The sequence below is a fragment of the Osmia bicornis genome, chromosome 7 (assembly GCF_907164935.1).
Source record: "Osmia bicornis bicornis chromosome 7, iOsmBic2.1, whole genome shotgun sequence".
Lineage (NCBI taxonomy): Eukaryota > Metazoa > Arthropoda > Insecta > Hymenoptera > Megachilidae > Osmia > Osmia bicornis.
In genome coordinates this window covers 230,046-247,110 of record NC_060222.1, presented here as the reverse complement: position 1 = coordinate 247,110, position 17,065 = coordinate 230,046, and the positions used below count along the sequence as shown (strand labels likewise).

Sequence of the window (17,065 nt, the reverse complement as noted above, 5' to 3'; positions counted from 1 at the left end):
CTTATTTTGCATACTAACATGAATTTACTAATAAAAATATTTATATAAATACGAAAAATACACGCATATATACATAAAAATTGGATAAGCATTAACTTTCTTGATAATGGAGTTTTAGAAAACGTAAACGATGTTAAAGTGATTTGTCTTACTTTATGCGTTACCCTATAAATTATGTATAGCTAATTATGTGTATGCTTTGAATATTCGTTTTAATTATTGCTACGGATTATATGTAAAAAAAGAAATTGAAAGTTGATTCCTCTCTATACATTGTCTTTACTAAATGTATGGAATTTAATGTAAGAAACGCTAAACTGTTGGTATATTATATACCTGTACAATACAAAGTGAGAAATAGATACACCAATACCTTGGATCGTAATGATCACATGTATTGTCGGAAAAAAAAGAAAAAAAAATAATAATAATTGACAGTGACTAATAACTATCTAAAATATTTAGTTTGTAATGCTGAAAGTAAATTAAATAAAACTTTCTTAAGCTTTAAATAGAAAAAAAAAGTTGATGATAAAAGTTTTTGTGCTGGCAGTTGAATTAGAATATATATAATTATTTGAAGGTAAAAAACGATTCCAAATGGTCCAGGGTAAGGGTAGTATATTGGGATAAAATTGTGATTGGAATGTGTGGAAAAAGGTATATTAGAACTTCGTTCTTTTTTAATAATCTCGTCACATAATCGTGGCTGATAAACTTACGTTCATTCATTCATCAGAATAAACTGTGATTAGATTGAAGTTCAACAGAAATACAATATATAATGTACTCCGTTTCATAGGCTATACAGGCCTAGAAAGTCTGATTTTTTAACTACTATGAAAAACTTGTGTATTATATGATCTATGACGTTTGTTTATTACTATGTAAAGTGACAAATTTCAAAATTAAACATTAATTACTGTTATTGGTTTTGCTTTTACTTTAAATCTCATGTGTTATTTATCTAATTAATTTTCAAGAATTATATTTTTCCTTTCATTGGAAATTGCATAAATGCAGATTTAGATAAAAAGTATATGGCCTAGTGTTGCAAATGAATTAGACAAAACTAATTTCAGTAAATACGACGGAAATTAATAATATATTTAAATAAATGTGAAGCAAAGAACCATTTCTCTATGTAAATTTTATTCAGGGCATAAAGAAACTGCCAATATCTTTAACATAAGAGACTGACAGTATCTTACACATGATGCAAGTTTAATTAAAGTTGTGAGACCGATTCAATACTGTTCCACGAAAAGAAAGAAATATTGTTTGTGCATATAAAGTTGAATATGAAGGCTTTGTACATTACAAGGAATCAAATCAAATTATACACGATTTCATATTACCTATTAATTATGATTCAAATACATCAAACATGACCTCACTAATACTGTTATATTAAAATCAAATGAATAGTAAATTACATACTTTCTGATTGCAAGTTTTGTAAACATCTTATTTGGTACATATCTCAGTACGAGAAAGTTACAAAAAAAATGAGTTTTATTCATTGTTAATACTAGTTAGAAAGTAAACTTTAAAAATTAACATTATTTTGTAAATTACGATATCCCTAACAAATAATAATGTATAATTATGGTATATAGTTCGAAACTTTTTCGTCTTCCCTTATTATCTTATGTTATAATATTTCATACATTGATTCTAGAACTTAACAATATATACTAAGCTTTTTATTTTTATTATTTAAAAGATTGTTTTTAGTAAAGGATAAAATATGATTATTAAAAACAGTACACATTAGTTTATTTTGTCTAAAAGTATATAGTTTCTATCATATGAAAGACACTATTACATGTTCTGTAACATTTAGTCATTCGAAAAATTTATAGAATCTTAATGTAATTTCTTTAACAAAAATAAATAAACATTTTATTCTGATATTCTATTAAGAATCTAAAGACTTATTTTGATTCAGAAATTCTATGTTTATAAGTACCATCAGGCACAAAAATAAATTATTTGTAAATATTAAATTCATGATCATTATTGAGTTGTACCTTAAACGATCATGTATTTATGAATATATAAAGTATTTTAAGGTAAATGTAGTATATTGTATTGAATACATTAAATTTTTCACGAGAATGAACATTTTTTTGTTTGAGCTTTGAAATTTTGTTAAAAGGTTTATGCCTTGTTTTATCGCACAAATATAGTATTAATGACTTAATAACTTTTTTAAACGGTTTCATGTGAAACACAAAATGTACAGAAATAACAAAAATAATGCTACTAAAATATTTGTAACTACTACACCGACCATTTTTGCAGACAAAAGTATCGAGTAAACTGTAATTAAGTATACATCATTAATATTATGATGTTAAAAAACGACAAGTGTTTTGTTAAGCATATATTTATAAATCAATTTGATGTTTTTAACATTCCTAAAATTCTTATTGTTATTATTCTGCGTTTTTTTCAGCATAACGTATGTTATGAACGTTACTGTATATAAGATTTGTTTATCATAGTGGGCACTGGACTACAATGTCTATGATAACTACATTAAAATATTTTTAAAAACTATACATGGAAAATTCATGCTGATATATTTATAACTGCGCATTATAAATAATTATTGTTTTGTATAATATCACTCTTGCATTCTAGATCAACATGAAAAGTTCATGTACAAGAGTTTTACATCTACTATCATATCCTAATTCGATTAGACAGATACAATTTATTCCATTCAAACAAAAGGGATTAAGTAATAAACGCACGTGACATTAAATGGAATCTTATAAATGTCAAGATATAAAAATGCAAGCAGTGATCATCTCTTAAACATGTTTACTTCCTGTTCATTATCAATATGAATGTAATTAATATCTAAGATTAAAGGTTCTGCTTATGATTAGTTAAGTATAATGATTAATTTGATTTAAAGTTATCTGCTATGAAAATTTTGAAATCTTACGTATATACTCTGTACAAAACATAAGAAGTTTATCTATCAGGTACAGGAACTAGGTTGCAAAAATGTTTCGTATTTATAATACCAGCAAGATATTACATATGCACTGTACATTTCGTTGTTTTAAAATGAATTTGTATATTTGGGTCCAAGGAAAACCATTTACAACATTGCTATCGTTCTTTGAAAAAATACAAACATTGTAATTGTAATCAATGTAATTTCATTGATTTTTATTATAAATATTAGCCATAACGTGTTTCATTAAATTACAATAACAAATACTGTTTATGACCGAATATTAATTTTGTAAATGGTCCACTGTTATAGATATAAAGAATGATTTGTATCTTAAAAATTATACTTGGGAAAACTGTTAGATGATAAAATGCGATTAATTTTTTTTATGTTTCAATATGAACTGATTAGTTCGTATTGAGCAATTACATTAATTGTTCATTTCGAATGAGAAATATTCTCATCGGTTACATTAATTGTGCCCCTGTAATACTTATAAATGCGTCCTCTATCATTAATTATATTGCGGACGATCTCGTTGTATGTTCAGTGCCTTTTAACATATATTCATATACATGTAAAAATCAATTGATCCTTTTGTATTTATCGATATCTTCCAATTTCTGGGTGAACGAGTTTGCATGATTCAAAATAATTCGACGAAAATGCTCCTATATTCCCTGCCGATTGAAAAAGAGAATGTTAAAAAGAAAAATATGAAACTTAATTAAACGTTGACTTGTTTCATGTAAACAAAAATCGTATGAAACAAATCAAATTTAAATTAGGCGTGTGTATACACGCATACATTTGTGTTTGATGTGTGAACATTTTCAATGTAATCTGTAATCATATATATTTGTACATAATACACAGATTAATTTGTTGCGTCCATTATGTGGTTAGAGACTAATTTGTACATACTATAAATACACGATGAATGAATAAATAAATGAATGTACCAAACTTTACAAGATCAACATCTATATTTTTTATCATTTGATATTAATTATAAATAATATCAATAATTTAAAGTTGACGAATACATTAAATTGTTAGATCAATTTATTGTATGTACGAAATTATAAATTTTTATTTGCAAATGCTCTGTACAAGTAATACAATTTATTCTATATATTTCTTACAAAATTCGAATTGCTTCAATTGAAATAAAAATTTGAATACATAAAATAATTAATATTCTGTAATTACTGAATGATTCAAATATTTATAAAAATTGTATAAAATTTATAAACTAAATACAAGTTTTTCTACACAAAGAAATTTAAAAACAAATATCGATGAAGTGTAAAGAATACCAACTTTATTTGTATTTTCTTTTGAAATTTTTTTTCTATATTAAACAATCAACATTTGTTTAATACAAAACTGATAGTAATAATAAAATAATTGTAACAATTTATAAATAGATTGCAAAATACTTAAGATGAAGCTAAATTGAATTAAGATTAAATAGCATTGAGTCAGCCAATAGCCGTTGCGATTAAACCGATATTAATTTTGAATGTGATGTTTTATATTAACTCTTCTTCATATCACTGTCATAAGTTAATATTTAATATTAAGAATTGAATCGGCAATAAAAAAAGAAATACATCCAAGTTACATCCATACTTTATGGTTCAATGATTAAAAGTATGTAAACATAACCTACAATAATAAATGATACATCTGATTGACAGTATTACGATTATATGTATAAAAAAATGAAAAGAAAATAATACATAAATGTGTTAAGAAATTACTATATAATTATTACATTTTAAAGACAAGATTGAATTAATAAAGTAAAATAAAATCCTTAATTTCATACTTGTTATAAGTTTTTTCTTATAAACATGTTTTAAGTTTATTAATTATTTAGTGCTTAATGAATAGATTTAGAAATGAAATATTCTACATCACCTCCGATAAGTAGGTGTAATTCACCTGGTCCAATTGAGTCAGGCTCAAGCTTGCCGATGCCAGTAACTTACAGGTAAACTGTATTTTTCAGGATAATATTTTCATATCTGTTTTAAATAACAAAAAATTGTATGTTTTAGGCAAGATTGTATGGGTGCAGCAACAAAATGTTATAAATATCTGAGAAAGCTATTGAAATTTGAACAAATGGATTTTGAGTTTGCTTTGTGGCAAATGATCTTTTTATTTACATCACCACAAAAAGTGTATAGAAATTTTCAAAGCAGGAAACGTATGTTATTTTACTTATAAAACAATATTTACATAGTACATTTATATTATAATGAAATTTTGTTTTAGAAACAAAATCACAATTTGCAAGAGATGATCCTGCGTTTTTGGTATTGCTAATGTGTTGCCTGTGTATATCTTCTATTGGTTTTACTATAGTTTTGGGATTAGGATTTCTTCAGTTTATAAAGTTATTATTTTATATGGTATTCATTGATTATCTTGTAGCTGGTATAATAGTAGCTACAATATTCTGGTAAAAATCTGAATTATTTGAGTGATACATATAACGTATAAACCATTAATAATTTTTAAAATTTCATTAATTTTTCTTTATTTCAGGTTTATAACAAATCGTTATTTAAGAATTGATAAAACTCAGGATGTAGAATGGGGTTATGCATTTGATATTCATTTGAATGCATTTTTTCCACCTTTAGTCATACTTCATATTGTACAACTTTTTTTATATAACGGTAAAATGTTTAATATTTGTATCTAATATATTTATTCCTTGTTAACTTACAAATGTTTCGTATAACAGGTCTCATAAATCATGATACATTCTCATCAAGATTTGTTGGAAATACAATTTGGCTAATAGCTGTTGGATATTATATTTATATCACATTTTTGGGTTATACAAGTAAGTACATAAATTTGGTACTACAAGTATGTCATGAATTTATTAAATTACTTAAATGTTTTGCAGGTATGGAAATACTTCATAAAACGCACATAATACTATCAACAGTACCAATAACACTATTGATATATATCATGACATTATGTGCAGGCATTAATATTAGTCATTTAGTTATGGAATTCTATCATTATCGAGTTGTCTAGGTAAAGTTTGTTATTTTAGTATAAAAATTAATTTTAAATTAATTGTCTTTGTATTAGATTTTGATATACACTTTTATGCATCAAAATTTTAAAAAGTACAGATAGAAATGTTTATTGCATTTAATAATAAATAATATATATTTCCTAGTAAGAAAAAAAACTAATTGTTTAAGTAAAGAACATGTTGTGTATTTCTAATTGTAAAATTCAAATTTTACAATTAAATACCTGCAGATTTTTTGAGTCTCCAGTTTGGTAAAAATTTAAAAATTTGTTGATAGAAATATCGTTTTTTACCTTCTATGAATCATTTGAATAAAAATGCATTAGGTGTATTATTATATACCAATTATTTATATTAACATTGTATATAATACTCTTACAATGTTAGAGTAAGTTTTAAAATACTTGGTTTCAAAATAATTAACCTTTATTTAATTTATATAAAGTAAATAATGTACAATATAATGTGTGTATATATATATATATCTTACTGAATATAGATTTATTCTTAATTCTTTAATCTGTCAAATGCTTGTGGTGGGTGATAAGCATAATTAGCAGACTTAGTAAAAATTTTAAGTAACAATCAGTAATTAAGGTTTATAAAAGCTTAGGCTGCTGTTTTAAAGTTGAAATGTCTAAAATTTTACTGGGACAAGATGTTTTAGGCGTTTGATTAAAAGGAAACCGTTGTAATATTTTAGGGCTATTTTTTGAACTTGGAAGTTTTTTAAAGTCATTTTTTAAAGATGTTTCAACTGGTACTTTATTAATATCTGTAAAGAAAATGCTCAATGTTATTTTAACGATTTAGTTAGTTAAAAAATATGCTAGACATATCTATTAAAAATCATGTTTATTTATTTCATTACCTTCTGCTTGAACACCGTTTTTTCCTGGAAGCAATTGATATCTTTCTAAGTAACGCATTGTAGCAAATGACATATTTGTGCCTTGCATATTGCTAACCATAAGATGTTTTAGAGATGTTGAGCCTTGTTTTTGTACTGCTAATTCAGCAAGTTGTTCATCCGTTAAATATTTTAAAGCCAATGCTTTCATATGCATACTTGTATTTGTTTCATTCACTGCACTTGTAGCTTGTGTCATATTTGCTTGATAATCCAAACGTGGATAAAATGATAAGTCAAATGCCATCCTTTCAAACAAATTATCAAATATTATTAATAATATATAAATTGAAACTCAATTATCTAAATAACGTTAACCAAATTCATCTTTAATTCTTTTCTTTTTTGCAAAAGTATAGCAGCTAACAGATTAATAATAATATAACTGTTTCATATTAATGATTCTATTGCTGTTAACAGAATTTAGATAATCAAAATTACTTATATATATATATATATACACGTGTATTTTATACCCATAAAACATACTTGTTACTACTGTTCAATTCTTTAACTTCTTGATTTTCATTCAAACTAATCCCAAGTTTTTTAGTTGTTCCAATGTGGCATTTTTTACAGTATCTAATGTTGTTTTATTTTCAGTCTCATTTCGTTCATTCTGATTTACTTTTGTTTGATTTTGTTGTTGGTCATCTATAACACATGAGTTCTGTAACAACTGATTTACTTGTCCCAGAACATTATTATAAAAGGTCCAGCCCACTTTTGAACTGCGTTTCACTTTTTCACTATCATCATCACTAGAGTATTCGTTCATGTCTACATGTATACTAGGTTCTGGAGTGGGTGGTGGCCTTTCATTTATTTTTAAATCACCGCCATTTAAAATCAAGCTGTCTTCAATACAATTAACACCTTTAGTGACAGAAATTTGTCCTTCCTTTCTATAGTCTCTGTAACTATCAGAGCTATTTACTGATTTGCATGCTTTTGCAGAATCATTATCCTTTCTTATTTGTAGCTTTTTATAACGATTTGTAGGAGTGTTTGTTTTACCATTTTTATTTTCTAAAACATTATGTTCTGCATTTACAGTATTTTTTTGTACTGCCGGTGTTTTTATAATTTCGTAATTTCTTATTTCTTCCGTACAAGTTTTTCCTACATTTTTTTGTATACTATCTATGGTTTGATTTAAATTTGTAGTCATGCCTCTACACAATTTGGGGGACTCAGATCTAAGAGCATCTGTTTCTTTTTGTACATCTATATAAATGTGTCTCTCTAAATCTCTTGTAGAAGTACTTGCATTTAAATTACTACTTTGTTGTTGACTAGATGACATATAACTTTCAGAATCTTCAACTATATTTTCTAATTGTCCACTTGGCATTCGAGTAAAAGAGTTCTTGTATCTTCTTAAAGATTCATTATCACAAACACCAACACTATTACATAGCTTCAAATTCTCTTTTTTCTGCTGACTATCTTGTTTTTCACAATCATCAATATCTACTGTAAACGGGCTATTTTGTACAGTGAACTCAAAACTTGTCATTACACCTATAGAAACTTTTTGTTCCATAAATGTCTTCTTTGCTTGGGTTTCTGTCAATATTAATTCACTTTGATTTATATTTTCATTTTCATTACAATTTTCTTTTTTTCTATCTTTGGAGAGTTCACTTTGACATACACTTCTTTTTGTGCTTCTTGGTACCGTAATATGATTAGTATCATTAGAATTTGCAAGGAATTGATTATTATGTTGCTGTAGTGGGTATGAACAAGAACATTTTTTCCTTTCTTTAAATTTTCTTCTTGCATTTTCAATAATCTATCCACTTGTGTTTGTAATGATTTAATTTGATCATTTTGACTGTTTATAATCTGTAATAAGTTCTTTACTGTTTCTTGGGTATCTGTATTATGAGTGGAATAAGGATGAAATTGAGGAAAAGGATAAGTGTTCATATTAAAATAAGGATATTGTTGTCCTAAATAGTGTGGTAATGGATATTCACTTCTTTTCAGAGTATTAGGATTAATATGTGAATTTTGTATTTTTGATTCATTGACTGAATCATTAAATGATACTTGCTTAGTTGAATTATTAGTTATTAGTTGTTTTTCATATAATAACGGGAAACATTCCTTTTTACTAAAAACATAATTATCAGTATCTGTACAAGCTCTAACAGCATGCGATGGAGGTGACATACGATCACACTGTCCCATTATATTGCTGTATTGAGTTGTTATGCTATTTTTTTCAATAGGTGCTTTATTATTTTCACACACTTGATAACTATGTTCATAAGAATTACTGTCTCTTCTTGTATTAGTTTCTTTTTCTTCAAAACTTTTAATTAGAAGTATCTTTTCTTGAAACCATGATGTTTTGTATAGATGCTTTTGGACTTTCTGTAGTGGTATTTTTGTCGAAATAAGATTGTGTAACATAAATTTTGACTGGATTGTGTGTTTTGAGAATTTATACTGTCAGTATTATTATAAGGCTTGCAAAGAATAATTATGTTGCTTCCATGCGGCATAGGATCCATTGGTATTTGAAGAATATGAATTACTGTTCTTTCTGCGTTAAAGTTTTACATTCTACAGAAGGTGAATGGAAATCTACATGTTGTTATAGTCTTATAGCCTATAGGTTTATCCAATATCAAAGAAACTTCTGGAACCGATGGTACTGTAAACACTAAATTAGAAATTATTGAAATAAAATTAACTGTTGTTACATTAAATATATGTATATACATGTAATATAATATACATTTTATAAACTTTTATTATTGTTAGGAAACTACAAAAGTATGTACAAAATTTTGGTAAGAATTACTAAGAAATTTAAATATTTAACAACAAACAAAAAACTTACATCAAGTTTAGGTGCAGGTTTTGGTGTACTTCTTGGTTCAAATTCATTTTCATCGTTACAAATTCGATACATATTTTATATAAAATAAATTAATAATCTTAATTATATTAATATAAACTATCAATATAATTATTTAAATTTCTATATAAAATTTCTTAGTAGAAATTCTGTGAAACCATGTCTAATATTTCTTTATAGTATCTTTTACTTCATTTCGGTGTAAACTAAAACAAACTTTATAAACAGAGCAGTGACTACAGACATAAAAAGACTGGATGTGTCTTTGTTCTTGAGGAGTCATGTTTTTAGGGATCCTAAACACCCCCAAGCGACGATTAGATTTGCTTGTAATTTAAAAAAAACCGCCATAAATCAAGCATTGTTGGAGAACAAGCACCATCTGCTCCATCCTATTATAAAAATATTTATTTATTTATTTATTTATTTCCTTCGGAGTTACATATAAATATTATAAAATATGAATCATTTCGAAAGACGACAGTAGCCGACCGCGCATGCGCAGCGGAGAAGGGGAACTCGACTCTACAAATGCGTCGCTGGGCGTTGAAGCGCGTCAGTGTATGTGCATACTCCGTGGCGGTGATACCTTCCCTGTCGCTGGCTTAGACCGCCATTTCCCTAGAGGGACGCCAAGCGAGGTGTTCGGAGGTTGACGCGATTCGAATAGGAAGTGTTGTCAACTTAACATGGTCAAGTTTAGTGAATAAAAGATATGTCAATTTCCAATTTTCTTTCAAATTATAATGGATTCAAAATATTACAAATTCCGTTCGCATCTTCTTTTAGATAAAGCAATAAAGATTTATCATTTTGATGAAATATCTTTCTAATAGGTAATATAAATTTATATTTAACAATTTTTTATTAATTTCTTTCCAGTATATGTATATACATATATATAATAAATGTCATCACATTCCATTGCTTCGTGGTATATTACTGAAATGTATAGTTGTATCATGTTATATATCTTACCCACTTGTATACAATAAACATACGTTATATCCGCATATATATTTTTATTTTACTTTGAAATTTATTTTATATAGTAATAATCTTCTAATTAGTTCTGAATCTGAAATTTGTATTACAACATCACTTTCGTTACAGACGCAATACAAATGACAATTAAATGTTACAAGCGCTATTATTTTTAAAAGGAAACTAATGTATGTATAGAATTTTCTTTTAATGCCCCCTCTTGTGTCTGTTTTACCAGGTGAAGATTAATTGGGATATGTGTGTATCAGTATATATAGAATGATATTATACAGTGCACCACATTGGCAAATGACTGAAATTTTACCAGAAAATATTCGGCGGGGTCCAACCAACTTCTGATAACTGTCACACAATTATTATTCATTATTGAGAAAAGAACAAGTTTGAGAATGCTTAACGGATACTTTACAATACAGGTCAAGATCATTAGTGTGGCATGGTATTTTAAATCTATGTCAGAGTTGTTTGACCTGCGATATCTTCGAATTCGGATGTCGTCGATTCTCAAACCTATATCCGATATATATACACTGAAGTTAAGCAAAATTTTATTTGTCATAGGTAATTATCATACCGTTCAATGTCAAATTACACAACAATATTGAGTTACATAGAGAACTAATATACAGGCATATGTCTTGCATGTGTTACACGTATTGTGGTACTTTAACTAATTGTAAAATAAATGATGAATTTTTAAGTTTGCAGTACAACAAATAGGAATTCATAAATGTTTATCTTATATGATAGATGGAAAGTTTTGTTTATCAGATATTTGTAGATTTTTTTTTAATTCATTAAAAAATATGTCATTAATAATGTATACAAATGTATTTTATTGTTTCATGATAAGTTTCTGTAGCTAATAATTAACATTTAATATATACACACATTGTAACTAACATTTATCAGATTTTGATAATGATAATACTATGATATATTAATTAAAATAATATGTTCTTTTAAGCAAATCATAATTATTAATCTCTATTAACTCAACTATTTAAAGAAAGAATTCCCTGTTATGGTGGCTGCTCAATTACTTATTCAGTGGAACTTATTTAATATTAAAACAAGTGCCTTTGTTCATGAAAGTATCAATGTTAAGGTACTTATAAGAATACATACTAAAGGATGGCAGTACTTATTTTTATTCTTGTATCCTTATTATTTGATGGATATAGTAATGGTGAGTATATGTATGTGTTTTAGAGTTATATTTTGTTAATAAGATAATTGTAACAATTGAATCTATTATCTATGAAATTATTACATATTAGTTATTAGAAAGAATAATCTTTAATGCTTTTAATTCTTATATTTAGGATCTATTATAATTCATCAGGAATAAAAATAATAAAAATACATGTTTTGAAAGGAAAAAGATACAATAAGAAGATGGATAGCTCAGAGTACGAAACTGTTAGAAACCATGACACTATTATTTTTTTTTGAACTTCTTGTGGATAAAGGTGGTCCACGAACATTGCACGATTTAAGCTGCCAGTTTGGAGCTAAAGGTTTTACAAAAGAAATGCGCCAAATAGCTGGTGGGTCACAAAGTGGCCTTAAAAAATTTGTAGCCCAATATCCAATGCTTTTCCTGATTAACGGTGATTATGTATCTGTAAACACCTTTCAACAAGTTGCAGAAGAAGAAAATGGATGTAAATTAAGTGGCAAACGTGATTATGCCAGAGAGGCTGTAGAATACTTTACTAATAAGTTATTGCAATACGGAGTGGGTACAGAGGTTCCAATAAAAAGCCTTCTGGGACATAGATCTCAGGCATCTCCAGAAGTTAGACATATTTCTGGTCAACACTACAAAGAATTCAGAGATTTTCTTTTGAAATATCCTGATGCTTTTATAGTCACTGAAGACAATGTATTGTTGAAGCAATACGAAGGGATGAAAGCAGAACCTTTTGTAGAATTAGAACCTGATATACCCATAGATCCAGAAGTAACTGCAAAGTTGTTAGATTTTCTTTGCGAATGTATCGAGCAAAAAGGTCCGATTCTGGTAGATCAAATGTTCAATATAGTTAATGATAAATTTTCTTTTGAAAATTGGACCTCGATATTTAAAACGCCCCAGGATTTGTGTACATTTGTAAAAATGTTTCCGGACGCGTTTCACGTTCAAAGCATTAGTAACGTTAATTGGAAGACCAAAATCTTCCGTGATAGAAGGAAAACCAAAAGCAAAATTTACAAATTTCACACGAAATCAAAATAGCACAGGAAATCAAGTAATTCCGAATCAAGTTGCTCAGTCAAATAATACTCAAGCAACTCAGCAATCTAATAATTTAGAATCTACTGACACTACTAGTGCTACGAATCAGATTAATTCTGTACAGAATTCTCATTCTCAATTAATTGAAACTAGTAACAGTTCACCTCCTATAAGCTTGCAACAACAAACATTGAAGCAAAGAATAAATACGCTTGTAATGAAGACTTTGGCAGATAATACGGAAAAAGATCGTACTTTACAGACTGCGCAAATGGGAGACGCATGGAAATTAAAAGTATTACAACAGACGCGAGTAATAGTAAACCCAAGGGAAAGTCTTCAAATTACGAAGATATAATAAATCCTCGTAAACCACCTGCTGATGGTAAAATTGTTATTGCATTTGATTGCGAAGGTATAAATTTAGGTGTTAAAGGACAATTGACTCTTGTACAAATTGGTACCATGTCCGGACAAGCATATGTGTTTGATTTATTTACATGTCCTAATCTTGTACAAGCTGGAGGCCTTCAGAAACTGTTAGAACATAAAGATGTTATTAAAGTAAGACTAAAGTAGCACTAAATATTTTTAATATTTACATATACCTACATTCGTTTATTTATATTTTAAGTGTGCATATTGTTTCAGGTGATTCATGATTGTAGAAATGACAGTGTCAATTTGTACAGACAGTTCAAAATTATGTTAAATAATGTTTTTGATACACAGGTATTTCATCTCCAATTGTTATACATATATCTTTCAAATATATTATATAGTATAATATGATAAAAATGTATGATGCTTGAAGAACAAATTATGTTTTTGTTGATAGGCAGCTCATGCCGTGCTTCAGTTTCAAGAAACTGGTAAACCTGTATATAAAGTTAAGAATGTTAATTTGAATACATTATGTGATCATTATGGTGCTCCGTACAATCCATTAAAAGAACAATTGAAAAATATTTATCGTAATAATCAGAGATACTGGTGTAGACGCCCGCTAACACGGGATATGCTCATTTACGCTAGTAGCGATGTCCTAAGTCTGGTTCCACAAATATATATCTCCATGTCCAAGTATGGCTTAATTTTTATTATTCATCAATTATTTACTTAACAATTTTGTTATATATTTTTCATCGACGTACGTCTAGTTGTTTGTTCGTCATAATTTATTTTTACGTAATGTTCATAGTTGATTTATATAAATATATAAATATTATATGTATTTAGATTATTTTTTGTTAATTACAATTTTTTTTGCTTTTAATATTGTTAGACTTATAAAACCAGAAGTACAGGCTCTTTTTAATGAGCTCTGTGAGGAGCAAATTCAAATGCACATTAAACCTACAGAAGTAAGAGCGCGTAAGAAGCAACGAAAAGTGGAAACAGAGGTTGCAGATTTAAAAAAGAGAATGGAAGAAGCGACTACCAAAAATATTGTATTAAGTAATCGTGAAATACGTCTTCTGCGTTACTTAGAACTAACCGAGGATGAGAAGGAAAAGTTAAAAGGCAGCTACAAAGTTGCAAGAAAATTGGAAAAACTTGAGAATATGGGTCAAGATAAAGGTGATAGTAGTGATGATGACGATGAAGATAAAGTTGAAGATTCAGAATATCATAGTATGGAAAGTTATACCTCGGAAAATTCACATTCTGGTACAATTTTTTGCAACTACTACATTATTAATACGATTGATGGGGATGAAAATTATTTAAATTAAAAATATTTATATTCATAGGTGGTATATTGTCACCAAGAAATTCTGAAACTCCTAGCCTTACTGAATCAATGCAGATGGTAGATGAAATTCTTTCTGATGGACGAATGGATAGATTTGAAAAAATTGAAAAATTGGAAGCTATCCTTTCGGCTGTTACTGGTTCTACAACTGATCAATTGTCTTCAAGTAGTACAGACGCATCTCCGATAAAGTGTGTATGTTCGTGTCAAGACAAAAGTAAGAGTCCACGAACAAATCGTAATAGCGTGGCTTGCCAAACATATAGTACAGGTGATATAGTTATTACGAAAATATTTTTTACGGAGGAAGAGAAAGAACGTATAGATTTATTGAATTCGCCAAAAAAGTAGACGTTATAGTTATTACGAGAGTGGTAGGAACGATGTTGCCATTATTAGACTTTTACAAAAAAGACGAAGTGGGTGACGACAAATAAAAAAAGTAGCTAAAGATTGTTCTATTTTACGTAGCTTGACAAAATTGTAATATTCAATTACTAAACATTACTAAAATTTTATTCTTTACAAGTTTATTTTTCTAAATCTGATACTATAGTAATCAGAATGTAGGAAAAATTTGTTTCATTACAAAATTCAGTATTGTAAAATATTTACTTTTTAATAGATTATCTTTCTTTTTTTAAATTATAAGAAAGAATAATCGAACTATACATTAATATACATATAGGTATTAAAACAACTATCTGTTTACTAACAGGAATATTCGATGCAATACATTTTTCTGAGTAATTTACGTTAAAACACTAATGTTGTTCCTCTAGAAAACAATATAAATACAAAAATATTTTAATGCTGCTTTTAAAATAAAATTTTAATTCATATCTAATGAAGCTTACAAACATAATGAATTATGTATATGTAAAGAATTTTATTATTTACCTAAAGTGCTGCATTAAAATCACTGTCTCGTAATATGTACATTCATTTGCATATTTATAAAAATAAAAATATTTTCAGTTTTATTGAAAAATATTTTTGATAATCTTCACTTTTAATAAAAGTTCATTGAAGTGTACAAAATCACACTGTTAGTAAATAAGTACAAATATGTATAATGAAATTTTACACATTTGATATCACTAACTATTTTGCAGTTATATTTGTGCCAAGCCCTAACATACATCATTTGTAATTAGTAAAGTAGAACAGAGAGCTTTTGTATATTCGTTTTTAATAATGAAATAAATGAACCGTTTGTCATTACAAGAATTCAATTTAAACGTGAGAATACATATGTACTTGTATGTATTTCAAGTATATATCAAAAAACTAATTGCAAAATGTAAAAATGGTCGGATAAATGTGATAATATTAAAATACAGTTGCTTTTAATGCAATACTTTTCAAAAGTATCATGTAACGAATTTGTTTAATTTAAATTTATATACGTTTATTAGTATACCCTTTACTTTGAATTATTACATATTAAACTTCATTTTGAAATCTTATTGAAAATAAGATTTATAAAATATAAAAGTTGTTATTCATGGACGTATTTGTTGAAAAAAAGAGCTATGGAATATGTATCAATGAAATTTTTATTTTTCAAATATTTAGATAATAATTATTTAATACATCAATTCTTAATACATAATTTCTTAATACATAAATAGAAAATTACATAAATTTTACCACAGATTTAATACACTTTTATGTGTATTGTTATTGTGAATTGATTTTAAATAATGCAATTTTCATTTGTATTTTGCAATATGTTCTTTATTACTATTACATACATAACATTATTAGTTTTTTCTTTTATCATAATACTGACCAATTCAATAATAGCAATAAAAGTTAGATGCAACTGCCTTATTTGTACTAATGCATTTAAATCATTTTAACTAAACATGTGTATTAAATCTATATACAAAGTGATAAAATTGTTTTATTTAAAATAGTAGGTAATATTGTTTATTAACGTCGATTAATTTATTGCATAAAACACTTGAAGATTGTGTATAATAAATGTTTTGTGAAATAAGTTAAATTGTTTTTTATATATAAGATCTATATGTATAAATTTCAACAACAACAGAATATTCCAATATTCTATCTTTTTATATTTTTAGTAGAATAAAAATTACAAGATATGGATAATAGATCATAATAAATAATGATCATGTTTGAGTAGTAAATATCATTTTAAATAATAGCAAGTACAAGTACACCAACATAGATCATTTAAAAATTATTTTATAACAAAATCAAA

At 26.8% G+C, this 17,065-nt stretch overlaps 3 protein-coding genes across 3 annotated transcripts; 2 read left to right on the top strand and 1 right to left on the bottom strand.

Annotated features, from left to right (window-relative positions):
* The first annotated feature begins 4,349 nt into the window (after positions 1 to 4,349).
* LOC114878387 (protein unc-50 homolog) lies at positions 4,350 to 6,292 on the top strand. The gene is made up of 7 exons (XM_029192148.2): positions 4,350 to 4,630; positions 4,874 to 4,973; positions 5,041 to 5,192; positions 5,261 to 5,447; positions 5,534 to 5,667; positions 5,736 to 5,837; positions 5,904 to 6,292. The coding sequence occupies exons 1-7, from the start codon at positions 4,621 to 4,623 to the stop codon at positions 6,038 to 6,040; spliced, it is 822 nt and encodes a 273-aa protein (XP_029047981.1). The 5' UTR covers positions 4,350 to 4,620; the 3' UTR covers positions 6,041 to 6,292.
* Positions 6,293 to 6,526: 234 nt separating this feature from the next.
* On the bottom strand, positions 6,527 to 10,075 carry LOC114878384. Its single transcript, XM_046286349.1, is given in 8 exon segments — positions 6,527 to 6,819; positions 6,916 to 7,202; positions 7,444 to 7,507; positions 7,510 to 8,724; positions 8,727 to 9,513; positions 9,515 to 9,562; positions 9,564 to 9,631; positions 9,808 to 10,075. Coding segments are annotated over 8 exon segments (2,721 nt in total). The 5' UTR covers positions 9,884 to 10,075; the 3' UTR covers positions 6,527 to 6,643.
* Positions 10,076 to 10,803: 728 nt separating this feature from the next.
* LOC114878385 (egalitarian protein homolog) lies at positions 10,804 to 16,837 on the top strand. Its single transcript, XM_029192144.2, is given in 10 exon segments — positions 10,804 to 11,395; positions 11,802 to 12,023; positions 12,160 to 12,265; positions 12,267 to 12,985; positions 12,987 to 13,420; positions 13,423 to 13,640; positions 13,728 to 13,808; positions 13,915 to 14,159; positions 14,362 to 14,747; positions 14,831 to 16,837. Coding segments are annotated over 8 exon segments (2,469 nt in total). The 5' UTR covers positions 10,804 to 11,395; positions 11,802 to 12,023; positions 12,160 to 12,232; the 3' UTR covers positions 15,184 to 16,837.
* Positions 16,838 to 17,065: the final 228 nt, after the last annotated feature.